The sequence below is a fragment of the Xiphophorus hellerii genome, chromosome 9 (genome assembly GCF_003331165.1).
Source record: "Xiphophorus hellerii strain 12219 chromosome 9, Xiphophorus_hellerii-4.1, whole genome shotgun sequence".
In the NCBI taxonomy this organism is placed as follows: domain Eukaryota; kingdom Metazoa; phylum Chordata; class Actinopteri; order Cyprinodontiformes; family Poeciliidae; genus Xiphophorus; species Xiphophorus hellerii.
This window is the reverse complement of record NC_045680.1, coordinates 28,522,296-28,542,587: the sequence shown is the minus strand read 5'-3', so window position 1 is coordinate 28,542,587 and position 20,292 is coordinate 28,522,296. Positions and strand designations below refer to the sequence as shown.

Here is a 20,292-nt window from a genome sequence, read left to right as displayed (position 1 = left end):
GTGTCGATGTGGGCGTGATTGTCATCGAATATGAATGGGAAGGTTACTGGCATGCTGGCTTTGTGTGTATGAGGAAGTGGATGCGCGGGGTGGTCATAGTTTCTGTTGACTGTGTTGTAGTGCCATTGATTGTTGGCACTTGTGCATTGTTTGGCCCGGTCAGTCTGTGTCGCAGTCCTTGTAAAGTTTGAAGCATGATAATCAAAATGGATTAAATCGATAATTGTGACTGAACAAAGAAGTGGCCTGGAGTTGATTGATACACGCGTCAGGCAGATGAGATTCCCCAAATTAACCCAGTTAAGCACATTTAGACTCTTTAAATGTGAATATATTTGAAATGTTAAATTGACATTCGTGACTGTATACAAAATAGACCAGCAAATAATGCAGTAAGCATATTGCGAGGGAACACAAAAGAAAAATAAACTCCCCATGTTCCCTCCAGGATCCGTACAATACCACCATTCCTACACTGTCAGTCTCTAAAGGGATCCACAATTAGTTAACATATTGGCCAAAATATGTTGTAACTCTTGTGCCAACTAAAAAAATTGCTGCTTATGATACATAAAAACTCATAATTATTTTTAAAAATTACATCTATCGTAATATCTTTTTTATCCACAGAGGTTGCCATTTTTTCACCTGGACAATTCATGCACAGGTACAGAATGCACCAAACTCTGGTACAATTTTGTCCATTCTGTACTGGAATATACAGAGTAAACACAGGAAGGCTAACTTCACCTGAGTTGTTGTTTGTCATTATGTTTGACTGGTGTAAATTTAGGCAATACCAAACTACGTCACTGTTTTCTGTTATTAAAAAGGAGTCACTTTTGTGCTCTCAACATTTCTCTCTAGAAGACTTTGAGTCATTTGTACAAGCAAAACTGATGAAGGATCTAACAGGTGGTCGCTACTCTGGCAAACTAAAACCGAATACTATGCCGGTATGGTATGGTGGTAGATGTTCGCCCCATAATCGGCAGGTTGTTGGTTCCATCCCGGCTCCACATGCCTCTGTAAGTTTATTCTGTCCTTGGGCTAGAAACTTCACCCACCTTGCCTACTGGTGGGAGTCAGAGGGCCCGGTGGCGCCGGTGCATGGCAGACTTGCTTCTGGCAGACTGCCCCAGGGCAGCTGTTAGGTATTAGCTATTAGGTAGCTTGCTGCCATTAGCGTGCGTGAATGGGTGAATGGCACTATACAAGTACAAAACCATTTACCATCCACAAACGCCTAAACCCTGTCACCAGACAGTGAGCAAAAGAAACTGGAAGAAACACCAAAGACAGGCAGCGCTGGGAGGTCTTTTAAATGACAAATGTGAAAACATGAACCCAACACGAGATTGAAGACCCGACCTGACAGAAAGCATGTTAACTACTAACTGATCATAGAGTCCCACCTGTTTCATTCATGAAGCTGAAGGTTGCAGCAGCACAAACTCTTTCCTCTGTTTGGTACTTATCTTTATTGCCTCTTGTGATTTCTACATTCTCATCAATTTCAACATGTTCTGGTTCAAATTGAAAAGGCTTAGCGTTACTCATCGCTGTTTTGGCTGGACAAAACTAGTGCAGTTGAACATAGCATTTGTCATTTACCCCAAATGCATTGCAACATAAACAACATGGCAATGTCCATGTGACAATATTTTACTTAAATTTCTATAAACCAAACAGCCTAATGTATTTTTACTTTATTGTTTATACATCTAAAATAAATATTTCTCAAGTGAAGTCTATTTTTACAACTAATCGTTGATTTCTTTAATAAACCAAAAAAGTACACCCCGATAGCCATACAAACATAAAAAACAACTCTACAATGCATGTAATAAAATAAAATGTGAGTAATAAGAAAACATGAGGTGACTTGAGCTGGTCATATTTCTCAGGAGGAACTTTAAAATCCACAGCAGACAGGGTTTTAATCTGAACCCAGCAGACAGGGTTCAGATTAAAACCCTGTCTGCTATGGATTTTAATAAAGAAACAAAGACTTTCCAGGTCATTGTTTCAGAAGCTGATTAAAGAAATGTTACACGTATGTCTTTGATTAGATGATGACACGTGATTTTACTAATTCATGATGCTGCAGACCTTGAAAACTGTAATAAGGTTATGTTCAAGTCTAAACCCTGTGAACCTTCTTGCTAATTTACAGGGCAACCTGAGTGAACTGGGGAAGCTGCTGATGCAGGGATCCTTTAATGTGTGGACAGACCATAAAAAAGGCCATACCAAGGTATACCCAAACACCCCAATTTGAACCAGTCAATATGAAGGTGCTTTGTGTCTGTTTTTGACCTTTTTTCTTTTTAATTATTGTGTAGAAGTTTTAGTTTGACTTTAAAAATTACAACAAAAAATCTTTCTCTAGCAAAAAAGGCAAACTTCCTTAGGTTTAGGAAAAAACGTGAAGTTAAAACTGTCTAACTTAAAAGTTGCTATAACATCAGTGGTTATGGTTGTTTTTTAAAAGCATGTCATGACTAAAGGATTCAGTGTAGAACTGTTTTAATGCAGGAAGAGAAGGCTATCACTTCTAAGCTCACTCCCAAGAGGAACCCAGGCTAATCAGAGTCAGATAATATTTTCAGGATTTTACTAGGAGTGATATAAGAAAACTGTAATTACAGATCGTGGATTTGAGTTTGATAGAAACAAGTGAATGCCTTTTATGAGAGAACAATATGTTCCTACAACAGCCAAGAAAACTGAATTTTGCAGATGATGATGGATATGTAGTTTTTGTTTTCTGCTGTCTCAGATCATCTGACATGCTGACGTGCTTTATGTTTCTAATAAAGTTAAAATTTTATTGATGATTAAAATACACATGGTAAGAAAGTAACAGACAGATTTGTGGGTTACAGGTGAAGGACCTGGCCAGGTTTAAGCCCATGCAGAGGCACCTCTTCCTGTATGATAAAATGCTACTGTTCTGTAAGAAACGGGAGGAGAGCACTGAGGGACATGAGAAGACCCCATCCTACGGCTTTAAGCACTCGCTAAAGGTCAGAGACAGAAGTGGACTAAAACGCTTTGACTAGTTCTGTAAACTTGTTTCTTATTTCATTGCTGGAGCCCAGTAATGAGTCCTGGAAATATAACATCCCACTGTTCTATGAAGATGTGCAGCAATGACAGCTGACTAGCAAACTACAATAATTGCTAATTACAGCAGTTTTCTGTTAAGGTTGACTTTATGTTTAAAGTTAAAAGTTATGATTAACTTTAAACTGAACGTTCAAGTGTTTTTAAAATGCTAGACTTAGCAATCTCACTTGACGTTACAATTAAAAACAAATTGTAAGATGCAAGTTGGTAAAAAACAACAACAACAAAAAAACATGGAATGTACAAGAAGTCAATGTGAGAGGCTCAGCCAATAGGAATTAAGAATGGCCTACCAAAGATTCTGTTGGACTTCCAGATCCAATTAAATCAAGAAGTATTGGTATTAACTATGTCTCAGTTAATACCAAGGCATTAACTGAGAGACAGTTGTGGAGAGATGAGGCCTCAGAGGTCCTTAAGCTCTCAAGAATGTGACCTCCGAACAGGGAGAGTGGCCCCTCAGATATTCGTCCAGAGAAGAAGGTACAAATGACCTCGAGAGTCAGTTTTAAATTTTACTTTAGATGATGGATATTTTCAAACAATAAGTTTTATTTGCAGTGGTACAAATTATTACAATAACTAAAGGGGTTTTCAACTCTATTCATCAAGGCACAAAGTCCTGCATGTGTAAATGTTATTGACATTTACACATGCAGTGTAAATGTTATTAATATGGTAATAACATTTACTATAACATTTACACATGCATAAACAGTAGTTAGCTACAGAACAGGTCAACTAGAAAGCAGCATCGTCCCTATGTGTCATATGCAGTTCATATCACTGTGTTTCTGTCGGGGGCAAAACTTAATAAACCTTAGCGTGACACATAGATTTTTGTGTCACACTAAAGTGCTGTGACATAAAAGAAAACTATGAAAATTTATGTGAAGTGAATGCTAGAAAACAAACTAATATTCAATCAATTGTATTGAAACCAAGGACTTGCTTAATTTAAAAGTGCTATTAGTTATTCTTAATGCTGGAAATGTTATTGCCCATTAAATTACAAAAATTATCTTTCTTAAGACCAAAGATTCTGGTCTTATTATAGCAGAACCAGTGCATACTACTTCAAAACAAATGTGCACTTTTGTAAGTAGAGTAAAATTGTGGAACAATTTGGGTGAGGAACTTAAAAATGCTCAACTCAAAAACTTAATAAAACAATAGAAATTCTTATGTACTTCCTAGTTAATAATGAGGAAATTGAAATTTCTTGCAACTTACGTGGTAAGTTAATTTAATATGTATCCCCATGAAATTTATTGTCATGAGTTGCGGTGTAGATGGTGAGGCAGAACGCTTGGAGACCCAGGTAGAGGTGAATAATGATGATTTAATGTAAAATAATCCAGAATTGCACAGTCCAAATCTCTAGCAGCACTGCTGAGCGGAAGCTGAGGCTCAACACAGATAGCAATAGAGAACACGAATGGACTAACCTGACACACGGCAGAACAGACGCCAAATGAGACGAAGACCCGACAAAGACACAGACACACAGGTGACACTAAATACACAGGAGGTAATCAGGGAACGAGACACACCTGGGAGTAATCGAGGGGAGACAGGACAATGAAGAGACTCAAGGACACCGAAAACTCAGAAATAAACACAGACAACACAGATCACGACATTTATTTGTAATTATTGAGATAGAGGCAAGTTTATACAAGACTTTACTTCTTTGTGATCCCTTTCCACTCATGTAAAGTAAGTCATAAACTATGTGTTTATGACGTGATGATGTAATTTGTTAAATTGAGTGAATAAACTGTTACATTCATCCCTTTTTTCCTATCATGAAACAATTAAAACATTAAGTTAGCTTTGTTGGGATGCAAGCCCTACCTATCTCCCATTACTATCTGCATCCAACTTTTGGGATACATACCTAATGGTGAGTATGTGGAGGTGGGCAGGTGAAACTGCTCTGCTTCTGTCTTGTAGTTTCTCACCATGTTTCTATAATCTATAATTATTCATGTTGTGGGTTGTGTAGCTGCACTGGTTTCAATTATCCACGCCTTGTATTGATGTCATTTTTTTTATTTAGCCACAGAACCATGAAACACTGTGAAAACTAAAATAAAACATACAATGCATATTTAAGCACAAAGTGCCATAAACACCACATAAGATTGTGTTCGTTTCTCTTTCACAGTAACCAGCATACAGAGCTTAACAGTTACTTTAAACGTTGCCTTGTTCACCAGTTAAACCAGTTGCAGATTTTACAGGGTGTCTCTGTATGATTTTTGCTTTCAGTCTGCCTCAGGTTTGCTGCTTTACTAACAAATTATTTTAGCTTAAACCTGCATAAATTATATGAAACATCTTATAGATGAAAAATATGATTCCTTAGAGAAGGAAGATAAACAGACATGTGAACTTCTAGTACCATGGCAATAATAAACAAAACAGCCAAACCGCCCATTACAAAGTAAATGGAAAGATGAAGAAGTCTTCAGGTTTGTAACGAATGCTGATGAATATGGCTGGTTTAACTGAACTGCAGCTCATGTATCTTTCATGTTTTCCTCTGTTTTGCTATCTAGATGAGCTCGGTGGGGATAACAGAAAATGTCAAAGGGGACAACAAAAAGTTTGAGGTGTGGTACAATGGCAGAGAAGAAGTTTACATAATCCAGGTATGTTGTTAGGAGTGGCACAAATTTTGCTTATGACTTTTGTTCAAAGTTTTGTTTGACTTTATCTGTGTAACTGCAACCTATTCTCACTCCCAACTCCTCATATATTGACGCATCGGACGGGCTGTCCTCGTCACATATTGATGCGCAGGGTACCCCTTTCGCGTCAATATGTGACGCAAGGGGTTTTACCCTATCCCTTACCGTAATTTTTGCCCTAATCCTAACCAAATCGTCGGGTTTTGAAGGTTCGGCAGCGGTTGCGAGAACCCTTCGCGTCAATAATCCACGTAAAACATGTGACCTACCCAAATCGTCAACATGTGACGCTGAAGGACCCTGCCCAAGTCGTCAACTATTGACGCGAAGGGGGTACCCTTCGCGTCAATATGTGACGCATGGTCAGAAATCATCCCAACTTGTCAATATATGACGAGTCGGGAGTGAGAATGTGTTGGTAACTGAGGTAAAAAGATTCTAATTAAATCCTCCTTGTGACTGTATTTAAGCACAAAATGCACAATTTGTGCAATTTGGGATATTACCAAATTTGGGTAATATCCCAAATTTGTGGTTACTTGCAATTTTTATGTGCCACTGAAGTAATTTATGCACAATTTTACTTAAATATTTGTAAGACATTTCCCTATCTAAGCCCAGTAAAAATAAATGCATAGGTGGTTGATATTTTTGAAAACAGGTGAGCAGATTCCATTTATTATATAAAAAAAACTAAATTAAAGTCATTTTGAAACAATAGGCTGCTTTCTCCACAACCCTGAAAAAAACCCTGAGCTATAAAATCTTTTCTATTTCATTTCAGAGTCAACAAGACAAACTGAATAATGAAATTTTTTTAATTACAACTTCATGACTGACAATTGCAGCTATGCCCTATGGCTGCTTACGCAGAAAGTGTTACTGCATTTTATTAACAATAAACCCACATATATTATTCTAATACACAGCAATAAGTACAAACACTTAGTTGGCTTTTGAATTAAGAACAAAACAGTTCAATTCCCCAGTTTTCTCATTTTTAAAAGTACAATTTTACTTTGAAAAACTTGTAAATCTACTCTAATAGATGCTGTCAAGTAGATCTAAAAAATATTAATATATTTTGTAATATAAAAAAGTGTCAAAATCATGATGATAAATTGAAGCAAGTTTAAATTTAGATAAAAACCAAGTAATTTCTAAGAGCAGGTATGGAAAATTTAATCATGTCTTTTCTACAGTCCTCCACTGGAGGGCAGCGTTGTGCCATGCAGATTCCCTTCCAGACACAAATGTATCACATTTTGGTGTTTCCAGGTTTTTGTTGCCAGTGTGCTTGATCTGTATGTATTGTATATATTTTTACCCAAGGCTCCCTCCATGGATGTGAAGAATATGTGGGTGTCAGAGATCCGTAAAGTTCTTACAGGCCAGCTAGAAGCATGCAGAGGTACATTCACACACCAACAACGGCTTACTTTGAATGTTTCTGTTCTACTTTGTTTATTAGATTTGATTTACACAACTTCAAAACACTTGTTTTTTTTAAAAAAAAATACTTACAGGTTCCTTTGTTGAACAATCAAGAGAAACATTCCTCCAAATTATTCCAGTTTCATATCAAACATTTTTTAAAAGTCAGTATTTAGACTAGTCTACACTGTGTGTGTCTGAGTACTGCAGCTGATCTGTGTTGGTGTGAGTTTATTATGTCAGCATTGCTAACTGTTAACATAGCCACACTCTGTCATAGTGGAGATGTGCTAGGCCTTTGTGAAATGAGCTTCTGCAAAATATAAAATTAGAACTCCTCAGTAAATATATGTTTGTCAGAACTGGGCAATAACATGATATGGAAAATATTATTTAGAACATGTGCTTATTTACACTCAAAATGAACATTTATAATAAAATTAATCTCACTTGATGCAGTCTGCTTTCCTAAGCAGATTCTAAGCAACCTGCTTAAAATCTTAGATAGAAAAGTATTTAAGGAAACTTTTCTATCTAAGTTTCCTTGGATAAAAAACTTCTAACCAATTTTAGTGTCATTTAAATTGGTGCTGTATGAATAAGGTGAACTGAATTGAATTTAATGATGGTCACATTGACTGTAGACTAAAGTGGCTCAAATTTGACATTTTTTTTGTATCCATATCTGAATTTAATGTCAGTTTGAACAGCACAAATCAAATGTTTTCCAAATTGGATTCAGGACAAATTCTAGATTCATCCAAATCATCCTGAGTCTGAACAAACATGTCTCATTATTTCCACTTTTTAAAAAAATTATAATTATTTCAGCTTTAGTGGTCTTCATTTGCAAGTAATCTGATAGGAACCGAGAGAAGAGAGAAGGTGAAGAAACTGAGGACAAGAGTGTTGAGGTGTGTGGTGGCTCGCTGTAACCACTGTGTCACGTGACGCCCCGCTTCCGCTTTTTACTTCATTGTGATATCCTCACAATTTTCCTTCAAGGAGACAAAAAACTGCAAGATAAAATGTGCACAATGGTGGAAACCAGTCTGCCAGACAACAAGTCTGATGGAGCTATTCATATTCATTCTGTTCTTGATTGCACAGTAGTTTCATATTTGATACAGACTTGCTGCATATTCAGCATCCATTGGATTTTCTTTTTGTAAACGCAGGAGTGCAACATCGTCATCTTCTGCCATGTGAGCCACTTTAAGACATAGACTCTTCACTCTGGAGGCTTAGGATGGTTGCAAAATCTTAAAATAATACAAAATCTAATTTAATAAAAAGTTAAATTGAGTTTTACACCCTACAGAGAAGATAGCCATCGTAGGATTGGATTCAGACACCTGGCATAATTTCAAACAAAAGCTCCATAAGTAAATAACACGACTGCAAGGCATCATCTTAAGGCAGTTGTAATATCTTTCCATATTTACATGTTTGTCTATTCAGTATATTCCTGTCAATTAACAAGAGAATCTGGTGACCTCTACAAAACAGATTTTGATCTGTTCTGGTGATCCATTATCTGGCTGGACAGACCTAGCTTCATAGAACCTTGCATTCCTCATCTACCCTGGATTTATTACAGCGTTAACAACACGGCGACATCCATTTGACAATATTTTATATGATTAACTAAACATCCTACAGTATTTTTTCTGTATTGCTTTTACATCTGAAATAAATGTTTCTCAGCTAAAGTCTGTTATTACTACTAGTCATGGATCCCCTTTAGTTCCTTTGTGTGTTCTTGTTAGGAAAGTTATCCTCCTGTTCATTTACTCATGAGTTTATTTTACAAGTTATGTTTTCATATTATTCTTTTCATATTATTCTTTTATATTATTACTCTCATATTATTCTTCTTTTTATATTTACTTAACTTCTCTTTCTTTTGTAGTATGTTATTAACTTTGTTTAGGATGTTTGCTTAGAAGCTAAAAACGTTAAACATTCATGTGTTATTAGTTCCATATGTAACTGATTAGTTGTGGTCAGCCACATGCCCTTATAAGGGCATGTCCATGAGAGGTTCCAGAATGTAAAGACGGTTGGTCAATTCTCTGTGTGACTGTGTGAAGAGAAGCCCAACCTCCTTTTTCTATACAATAAAGAGAAATGCAAAGAAAGAACTGGTAGAATTGAGTCCAGACAGTGTTTGACAGCGATTCGTCGCGTCTGTTCTCACTTCTCCTATTCTGCAGAAAAGAAATCAAAAGAAACCTAATCTCTGTCTCTGGCTGGTTCTTTGCAGGTTGTGACAAAATAAACCTATCAGTTCTGGTCTCACTCAGGGCAAAGGTGTCCAAACTTTTTTGCACAAAGAACCAAAATCCCCAAGCTGAAAGTAGTCACGGGTCAACATTTTCTTTTTTTCCCCAATTAAATACCCCCCAAAACATTATTGTGAATTCTTTCTCTTTTACCTGCACAACCATAAATAAAGCATGTAATATGTAACGTTTGCCTTGACATTTAGAGTCACTTAAATTTCTGGGTTCTGTATTTTCCAGTCTATAAAATGTTTATAATTTATTCCCCAGAAGGAAAATAAAAATGTTTTTCTACCAGCTTTTCTTTATTTAGCCAAAAATTTGGTAAAAAATAATGACTACCTTTTGGGCTTTCATTTTTTCCTTCCATAATATAAATGGACTTCCATATCTGATGTTAGTGGTGTTAGGCTTTTTTGCTGCTGACAATAGGATTTTGTTGATTCAATAATTCATCTGCAAATTGCTATAACAACTGGTATATTACTGTGGTGGTTATAAAGAAAAAAGACAAAGATGTTTCGTAACAATCAACTTTCTCCATACTCAGTCCACTCTCTGCAGCAGGACCACAGTTCTACTTGGTGGTCCAGACTGACATGAAAGACACACTCTGTTAGCACACTCTAGCAACTGGCAACTTGTGGGGGTGCGCAGTGGAGTGTGTGTCCCTGTGCCTGTGTGTGAGCAGACTGCCTAATAGTATGGTAGCGCTGTCATGAAAGCCTGCAGAGCCGAGGCTGCAGGAGGCTCAGGAGCCCCAGTGCAGCGAGCGTGTGCATGATTAACACCTCTGACTCAGTGTGTGAGGAAGCAGAAAGAGAAAGGGATGAAACTGGTGTGGTGGAGAATGAAAGGGAGGGCAGATTGAAAGTGATGGGGAGAGAAGAAAGGGGGAATTATGGAATGATGTGTGAAGATAGACAAAGAGATAGACAGCTAGAGAGAGGAACCAAAGACATTTCCAGGGTGGAGACGGAGGCTGATAGGAAACACAAAGATCCAACATAAAGGCTGAGAAGAAATAACCTGAGAGAGAATTGAAAGACGTCCGTCTGATCTTCATGGAAAGAGTTGCAGAAAAACTTTGTTATACTTTTATTTATTATAGTTCAGCTATGTTTATTTAGAAAGCTCCAATTTATAAGAGAGATCCTCCAAAAACAGCTTATAAGAGAAATAATGGAAACAGAAACACATTTGCGGAATAAATTCTGACAGTTTATGCTCCAGCTTACCTGCAGAGAGGTCTCTGTCCCACCAGGGACACAAAAAGTCCAAACTATGCTAGTTTGCCATCTCTACTTCCTGTTTATTAAAGCCATGTCAACATCTGATGAAATTATAATCTGGTCGATTCACTCCAAACTAGTAGATGGAAACCCGCATTTAAATTTTTTTAATATTATGCGACATTTCATAACTTCGGTTAAAGTTCACACGACAATTTGAGCAAAATAAAATTAGCTTAAAATTTAAGCAATTGTAGCTTTCTGTATAAAGCTACAGTGTCAGGTGTAGCTTCTATGAGGAGGCAAGGCAGAAAGAGGTTAAAGTTAATGACCTCAATGAATTCTGTTAATTTATAACTGGAGAGTAGTAGGAAAAAGTAGCAAAGTGAGGAAAAGGTGACAGTAAATCATGGGCATGATTATTGTTTAAATTAAACACTCAGCACTTTATCACACATATGCCTTATGCATTTTAAAATAACTGCATTAAGATTAGAAATTGCTATTTACAACCGTCTCCATGACAACTGAACATGAGAATACATGTCAATGGAAAGCTGGCTAGTTATTAAATTCAACCAACATTTACTCAGTCACATTAAGTGATTCTAATGAACAGTGAAGGCTCGAAGGAGTAGTATTAATGCTGGGCTAGTTTAGAAACAAGTTTCTAGTTTAGAAACTTGTTGCTCTGAATGGTCAGCCATCCAGATGGTCAGCCATCCGGATGGTCAACCATCCAGAGCAACAGGCAGCATACAGAGACTACATGTTATATAGACAGGATGGAATCTTTTTCCATTCTGTCTGATCTGTATTTGCACTTTGACAGCAACAGAAGTGGTTTTAGAATCTGAACCAAGGCAACTGAGGGGTTTGCCAGCATTATGCAACTTCTGTTGTAGCTTTCCCAACTTGTGCTTCTAGTTAGAATTCAGTTTCAGAGGGTACCAGCCTCACAGGGAATGGAATTGTGCATGAGATATTACTTATTCAGTGTAGCAGTTCCACCAGCACGTTTTGATTAAAGAAGGAGCCGAAGAATAGTTGACAAATAAGGGCAGAAATATAAAGGCGGTACGAAATTACCTGTACTGTTTTATTACACATTGTACATTCAACTCCCCACCATGATTGCCCGGCTTAACAGTCTAATAATTCATCTTTTGAATAGAAAAGTAATGTAGATTTGGCTGAATTAAGTGAGACAAGCTGTAAACATGGAGGAAGGAATGAGCATGCGCCCCACAATAAATCTCCCCTCATTTGCAGCATGACTGCTCGTTTTAGGCACCCGTTACTGCGTTCTGCTCCACTGTCTGCACACACCTCCAAATAATCAGACTTTATGAATAAAACATTGCTACGTCTGTGATGGCAAATACATTATTTTTGCTGAGTACAATATTTAGAGCATGTTGAATGGTTCCATGCACAGTCTGCATTTTTGGGACAAGCTCATTGGTTGCTTGGAATGGGAGGTAATAGGCCAGATCACTCGGTGCGACACTTTTGACTAAGGCCTAAAGTTTATTTTAGAGTTCATCTCCAGATATTTCTTCCCCCAGAATCGTGTCTTGTAGAAAGTTGAGATTGTTTCTTGTATTTATGAGGGCTCCTATTAAAATGCTTGAGGTCTAAGGATGTTTCTCCACTGACTTTGGCATTTAGACTCTTTCCAGGACTGTTCAGAAAACTGTTCAATATAGCACCGTAGAACAAACAAATTTATCAAACAAAAAAGAGGTAAGATGACAAGGTGAGAGGTAAGATGTTTTAAATTGGTCACTTTAAGAATAAAACCTAAAGTCATGGTTAAAAATGTTAATCCCTTAAATTATGAAATAGTTTGCACAAATGTAAGATATTAGTTTCTCCCAGACTTTTTTTTTTTTAATCTTTTTTTATAAGTGATGATGTAGTGGAATCTGTGGTTTTGAATGCTTGAGGTTACATTTCCATCAAAATGCAACTCTAAGGGACTTTTAGGGACTTTTACAGGAAGAGAAGAAATACGTAAATGTTCAGTCTATTTATCTTTTTCAGGGTAATATTAAAAACACAGAGATGGTATGGAAATGAAAGCAATGTAAGGGAAAAAAAAAGACAAATACCATGCTTTTTTAATAATTTGCACACTGTCACACTTCTTTAAGCATACCAGATGAAAAATAATCTGCAAGGATGCCAACCTTTGCATTAATCGTAGTGTTATTTTCCCTCTCCTACAAAAAATAACTTCATGTTAATGGTTCAGTCTCTGATATTACAGCCACCAATATTTTTAAGAGAATGTTTTAGTTAGCTGCATGATCATGAACCGCAGAAATCAATTCAGATAAAATTATATTGCACTTTGTTGCACGTAAATCTTGCTGTAAAGGCTCATATTCTATGCATAACCTAAGAAAGTACAACACCCAAAACAATTCTCCGACACGCAGCTCTAGTATGGTGAAAATTGAGGCGCTTATTGAGTGTTTGTATTTCTAAACTGAACCGCATAAAGAGCATTTTACATCCCAACTCCGTTTGAACACTTCCTCTTTCATGTTCTGGTATCACTCCACCATATTTATTCCTGTATAAATTGGCTCCGCTAAAGGCTGACGAACGGTGCCCTCCTCTGGGTGGCAGCCAAACTGCAACACTAAAATAAGGTTTAGTGTCATCATTAGTTTATCGATTGGAACAAATTTCAATCTAATAAACCATTATTTGCAATTAATTGATTAATTTTTTGCATCCCTAATTATAGAGGAAAATGTAGGGTGCCATTTGTAACTTCCTCAATAAAAAATTAACAGCAATAATTTGTTTTATTTAGCCTGTGATAGAGAAAAATATGTGGGAGTTCATTTGTCAAAGTCCTATTTTCACCATATTTTTTCTACATTTATAAATGTCAGTTTCAAACTAAATATGTAATTAACTAATTGAAAATTTATTTTGCTGGCTACATATATAATTCAAATTAAATGTTTAAATCTGAGTTAGATATTTAGACTTTAAATATGTAGTTCCAAATTAAGTATTTATTTTGCAAACTAAACATTAAATTTTCAAACTAAATATTTATTTCTAAACTAAATATTTAACTCACACCTAAATATTTGGCGTGGTTGTAATGATTTGAGTTTTTCTGTGTGTTTATTTTAGGTTTCTGTGTCTATCGAGTCTCTGTGTTATCCTGTCTACACCTTGATTGTTCCCAGCTGTGTCTCGTTTCCCTGATTACCCTCTGTGTATTTAATCCCACCTGTGTTCCTTGTTCCTCTCCTGTCCTCGTCTGGTCTAGTTGTATTGTCGCAGCAAACCTGTTGTTAGATATCAATTGTTACCAGTTGCTACAAGTTTAGAGCCTTAGCCTTCCGTTCATTCTGTGCTGCCTGGATTTTTTTATTTTGTATTCATATCATCATTAAAATCACCATTCTTTCACTCCAACCTGGGTCCTCAGCGTCATCCTCACCCCCTCTTCACCGCACTTCATGACAGAGGTAGTTCTAGAGGAGCCCTCTAGTACGGAGCCCTCTAGGGCAGTGGTCCCCAACCACTGGGCCCAATTGGTACCGGGCCGCGCAAGAAATAATGAACTACTTCCGGATCTTTTATTTTGAAAATCATAAACCGGATTTTACCGGTTACGTCTTGCGCGTCAAAATTGAGCCAACTTGCAGCAGAATGAGTAACACCCCCCCCCCGCGCTGCTCTAGGGGACATGGGGAATTTTTTTTCTTTTGCGTTCCCTCGCAATACTTTTGTGTTAGCTCGCAAAACCTTTTGCGTTCCCTCGCAATACTGTACTGATCAGTTATGCGGCATAATTGAATACTGTAAACCTTTCTTACGGTGGCCGCCGTACTTTCTGCTTTAATACTTTATGTAAGGTTATGTAAGGTTTTTCCATGAATGTTAATATCTCGTTGTGAAATATCTGAAGAATATCAATTTTAATGTCTCTAATTGTTGCTCTTTTTATATTTATATATATATATATTTTAACAATTTTAAGATCGATTAATTCTCTATTTATTCTCCTATTTATTTATTTCCTATTTATCTAATTTACTATTATTTTTATGAAGAGGCTATTTCAACCTGGGTTACACCCTCCCCACTTAAATCTATGCAAGTCCCTTTTGCATACTATCCAAATTAAACTAACTGGATCTCAGGGATTTCAATAGAACTTGTGACAGCTTCACTTAAACTTTGGAACAGGGATTGAACTACACTGACAAGAGGGTTCCCTAATTTCGGGTAGGTTAAGAATTTTGGTTTTGTTTTCTGTCGAGAAGGTCTTTTAGCAGCTTGCTCTGCCTCAGGGTCATGTCCTTTGTCCTCATTGGTCATAGGTTCGGTCTCATTCACTTCAGTCTGAGTCACTTCCATAGTATTAGCTTGACTAAGGTCTGAAGCATTTCCCATCTCATCAAGGTGAGTTTCTGGTAACCTGACTATTTTAGGTTCAGATTCAGTGTTTCCACCGAGTTGTCCATTTCAGGTAAGTTGTCCATTTTTTTTATATTGTTGTCTGCTGACACATTATCAGGTAATGTGTTTTGTTCTGGGACATGAGTATGGTCTGATTTAAGCTGCTCAACAACAGGTTTCAGATAAGTTTTAGAAGGAACGACAACCTTGTATTCTTCAACCACCCTAGAAATTTCTTGCAGAGGGCCGGGAGTGTTATACAAAGGATAGTTGTCTTCCTCCTCTGAGTTGTACTCAATTTCAGGTTCATCATGATCAGTAGTGTGGTATTGGCGTGTTTTTGGGCGGCTGGAATTCTCCCGGACCACAGCAGGATTCTCAGGGACAGCTGGCAAGAACCCGTAAGGTAACAAAAGGTCTCTGTGGAGAGTTCTGGTCGGACCATCCTGGTTCTCAGGTTTAACTGTATATACAGGTAAGTTGTCTTTTTGATTTACAACTACGTGGACAACGGATTCCCACCTGTCTGATAACTTGTGTTTACCCCTAATCCTAACATTCCTTACCAACACACGATCACCAACATCCAAGACAGATTCGGTTACATGTTGGTCATATCTGATTTTGTTCCGTTCAGCCACTTTAGCAGCATTTTTACTAGCCAGTTGGTAACTCTCTCGAAGGTGAGATTTTAGAGCTTGGTCATACTGCGAGTGGGATTGTTGCTGGCGATGACTCAAAGTAACATTAAAAGCAAGGTCTTGAGCCCAAATGCAGCCGAATGAGGTTAACAAATAGTGGATGATAAAGTTTTCCCACAGGGCTTTTGCTACAGTACGAGCCTTTTGGTCGGTGTAGGAATTGATACAGCATACTATTTGTAATAAGAAATCAGTGATAACAAGGACATCTTTAGTATTGCTGCGATCTGGTTCGATTGTCAAAAAGTCAATGCACAGTAACTCGAGAGGTCTGGTTACTTGAATGTTTACTAGAGGCGCTGCCTTCTCCGGCAGAGTCTTTCTGCAAACACACCGGCTACAGGTTTTGATTTTTTGATCAATATCTGAGGCCATTTTTGGCCAGAAAAATCTGGTTCGGATCAAATCAAGGGTTCGGTCAAAGCCAAGATGACCCATGTCATCATGGAGGCTTTTCAACACCATAGATCTGAGGCTTTCAGGGAGAATAAGTTGATACTGGATTTCTTCACCTACTTGCCTTTTTCTGTACAAAATCCCATTCTGCAGCTCAAGTTTGTTCAGCTCACGCAGAAAGATGGAAAGTTGTGGAATTTCTTCTCGCACCACAGGAGATGGTGTTTCACCTGTTTCCAGCTGATGTATGATTTCATTGATAGCAGGATCGCTTCTTTGACTTTGACTCAATTCTTCTTCTGACATGCTTGGGATGACAGGAAAAACGCTGCACTGATCAAAACTGTCAGGGACCGCGTTAGCAGTCATAGACAGAGATGTTACAAGGGGACAGGTAAGATCATAAAGATCTGCATCAAAAGACTGAAATACTAGATGTTTTTCACAGATTGCATTTACAGCACAAGAAGGAACATGAGTGAAAGGATCTGTGCCAGGTAAGTGATGTTGTACAAATTGGCGAATTCGCTCCTGTTCTTTCAGGGAGACGAGATCATTTACTGGTTCAGGATGTGGGCGGCGAGACAAACCTTCTGCATCCGTATTCTGTTTTCCAGCTCTATACCGAAGCTGAAACTCAAATGACGATAAAGCAGATAACCAGCGATAACTTGTTGCATCTAACTTAGCGGTGGTTAAAATATAAGTTAGAGGATTGCTGTCAATTATCACTGTGAAAGGACTACCATACAAGTAGTCACAAAACTTTTCTGTTACCGCCCACTTGAGGGCAAGAAACTCAAGTTTGTGAGCAGGGTACCGGCTTTCGCTTCTCGATAAGCCTCTGCTCGCGTATGCGATAACGCGCATCTCTCCCTCTTGTTCCTGATACAGAGCTGCCCCTAGTCCAGTTGTACTGGCATCTGCATGTAATACATACTGTAACTTGGGATCGGCAAAGCCCAACACTGGAGCAGTAGTTAGTTTGTATATTATTGTTTCAAATGCTCGTTGACAGCTCTCTGTCCATCTCTCCCCAAAAGGAGATTTTGGCTGAAAGTACTGGTCACGGTTTAGCCGAAAGCTACTTTTCTTGCGCAGAGGGGGATATCCTGCAGTTAAGTTAGTAAGGGGTTTAACGATTTTGGAGAAATCTTTAACAAACCGTCTATAATACCCCGCAAAACCTAAGAAGGAACAGAGTTCTTTTAGGTTTGTAGGGCTTGGCCAAGTTGTTAAAGCAGCAACCTTTTCAGGGTCTGTTTCAACACCGCGCTGAGAGACTATGTGCCCCAAATACCTCACAGATGTCTGGAAGAACTTACACTTCTCAAGTGATAGTTTTAGACCATATTCTTGGAGACGATTGAGCACATTGAGAAGACGTGTTTCATGTTGTTCAAGGGTTTCTGAAAAAACTATAAGGTCGTCCAAAAAGACCAAGACTTCCTTAAGGTTTATGTCGCGCATACACCTCTCCATCAGCCGTTGAAACGTGCTAGGAGCATTAGTTACACCCTGCGGCATACGGTTAAATTCGAAAAATCCCAGTGGGCACACAAAAGCTGTCTTGTGCTTATCTGCCTCCTCAACTTCCACCTGGTAATAACCACTTTTGAGGTCCAGGACCGAAAACCATTTCGACCCACTAAGGGCTGAAAAAGTTTCTTCCAGATTAGGAAGTGCATAAGCATCTTTGATTGTGTTCTGGTTTAGCTTTCGATAATCGACGCAAAGTCGTACATCTCCATTTTTCTTCCTTACTACCACGATGGGTGAGGAAAAAGCTGACTCGGATTCACGGATTACCCCTGCCTCTAACAGTTCCTGCAAATGACGACGTACAGCATCGACGTCTTGTGGTCGTATTGGGCGAGGCCTGTGCTTAAAAGAGGTCTGATCGCTCAGTTTGATCTGGTGCTTTACTTTATTAGTACATCCAAAATCAGTATCATGCTGCGCGAAAACCTCTGGCATAGCATTCAACTTCTGCATAATTCGCTCTTTCCATTCAGCAGGGGCTGGGGAATCTGCAAAGTTTAAATTAAGCTCAGCAGGCTGTGGACTAGAAGTTTGGTTTGACTCATCAGAGATATGAGAATGGGACAAAATCTCTTGCATAGCATGAATTTCAGCAATGACGCTGTTTCTAGGAATATCTATGTCATGTTTACTTTCATTTCGCAGGACCACAGGAAGCTTATGCGATCGGTTCTCAGGAAGGGTGAGTAAACAGTTAGTGACCAAAACACCACCTGGTAAGGAAGATGTATTGGGGGGCTCAACTACAATCCACTTATCTGGAGTGTCAACTTTCACATGAACTGACCCCTCCTAGACTTTACTTTGGCCTGCAGGAATGATTTCAGGCTCATTTCCTGACAGTCTGACAAGACCAAGATTGCTGGTCTCTTTCTGCCTGTGTCTCTTTTGTAACACGCTCAGCACCACTCTGTAATTATAAGGAAGGGTACTGGAATCTGTGTTAGTGAGAGAAAAACTTTCAAAGAGAAGGTCAAGGGTATTAGTGCCAATCAAGAGAGAAGATTGGACATTGGAGCGCGTGTTGGGAACAACCAACGCAAGAGAAGACACGATAATTTCATGTCCAAAACTGTTTTTTGGAAATGTGATATCAATACAAATATAGCCTGAATATGGAATATTCTGACCATTTGCGGCTTCAACTTCAAGAAGGTCGTGTATGGAATGGATCTCCAAATGTGAGAGATAACTATCATAAAACGACTGTGATACGGTTGTCACTTGTGACCCGGTGTCAAGAAGGCAATTACAAGCCTGCCCATTAATTAGCACCTCAGCAGTGTACTTGGCTCCAACTAGGCCTTTGGGTAACTTCACTTTGGCTGATTTGTTGTGATGGAAACGTTTCCTGTTTTTTCTTGAATGTTTAGTGGGACTGGTTTCACTAACAGCACCCATTTGTCCCGCAATGAGGGCCTCCTCTAGTTTAAAGACTGTGTTTGTTTGTTCTGTTCGTCCCAAAGTAACTGCTTTGCTTTTAACTGCTTCCTCTTATCAGCTACAAGGGACGGGTTTGATTCATTGGAGCAAGCTGAAACAATATGGCCATCTTCACCACATCGAAAGCAATACCAAGGCTTCGGCCTACTCTTTACAGTTTGGACTGCCGCGGTTTGTTCAGGTGCTCTAGGCTTAGTTTGTGTCTTAGCTTTAGGTGCACTAGCATTTTTCTTAATGGAATTTGGTGGTTTTAGTTTAGCCAAATGACTCTGCAGCTCAGTAATTTGTGCTTTTAGTTCTGCGATCAGATCACTTTGGGGAACCACAGGTTGAACTACTTTTTGGGGTTTCAATCTTGTCAGCTGACTCTGCATCTGGGTTATTTGGGTTTGCATCTCAGTGAGATTGTCTCGCACTGTGGGTTCAAAAAGGTCAGAAGTTGCAGTAATAGTGTGGGAGGCTACTTTTGGTCTAGTAGCAGCAAAGTGTTTTTTCATTCTACTCTCTTTTGCACTATGCTTGTCTTCTTCAATTCTCAACTGCAACAGCAGCTCAGTGAATGAAGGGGGGTCATTTCTTTTTCTTTCAAGCTGGAGCTCTGCTAGTAAGGCATTGTCCCAACATCCACGGCAGAACTGACGCAGAAGGTGTCGGTCTGCTTCAGTGGGGACTGCTCCGCCTCTGCTCAAAGCTTTAGAGAGGACTGTCTGCAAGCGATGAAGGTAATGTGATGCTTTTTCACCAGGGTCTTGGAGGGTGTTGAGAAATTTGGCAAAAAGCTCATCACCATCTTCTACTGTGCCAAAAGCTGAATTTAACAGTTCAAGATAAGCTGATGGTAATGCTGTAGGGCCCAAGGGTTTTACTACATCGGATGCAGGTGGCATCAGACTGTCTAAAATCTTTCTTGAGCATTGCAAGACAGATACATCTGGATCCTTAAGTATGAGCTCAACACTGTTGCGCCATGTATCAAAATCAGCCTCGTGACTAG

The 20,292-nt window shown here is 38.5% G+C and overlaps 1 protein-coding gene across 3 annotated transcripts in view; it reads left to right on the top strand.

The window, feature by feature from the left end:
* The window catches only part of mcf2l2 (MCF.2 cell line derived transforming sequence-like 2), a 110,776-nt gene that overhangs the window by 50,872 nt on the left and 39,612 nt on the right, over positions 1-20,292 (top strand). For all 3 annotated transcript variants that reach the window (XM_032572508.1, XM_032572507.1, XM_032572506.1), the window contains exons 22-25: positions 2,177-2,257; positions 2,889-3,029; positions 5,697-5,789; positions 7,161-7,239. In XM_032572508.1, the coding sequence (XP_032428399.1) occupies positions 2,177-2,257; positions 2,889-3,029; positions 5,697-5,789; positions 7,161-7,239 (394 nt within the window). The remainder of the gene's footprint in view (positions 1-2,176; positions 2,258-2,888; positions 3,030-5,696; positions 5,790-7,160; positions 7,240-20,292) is intronic.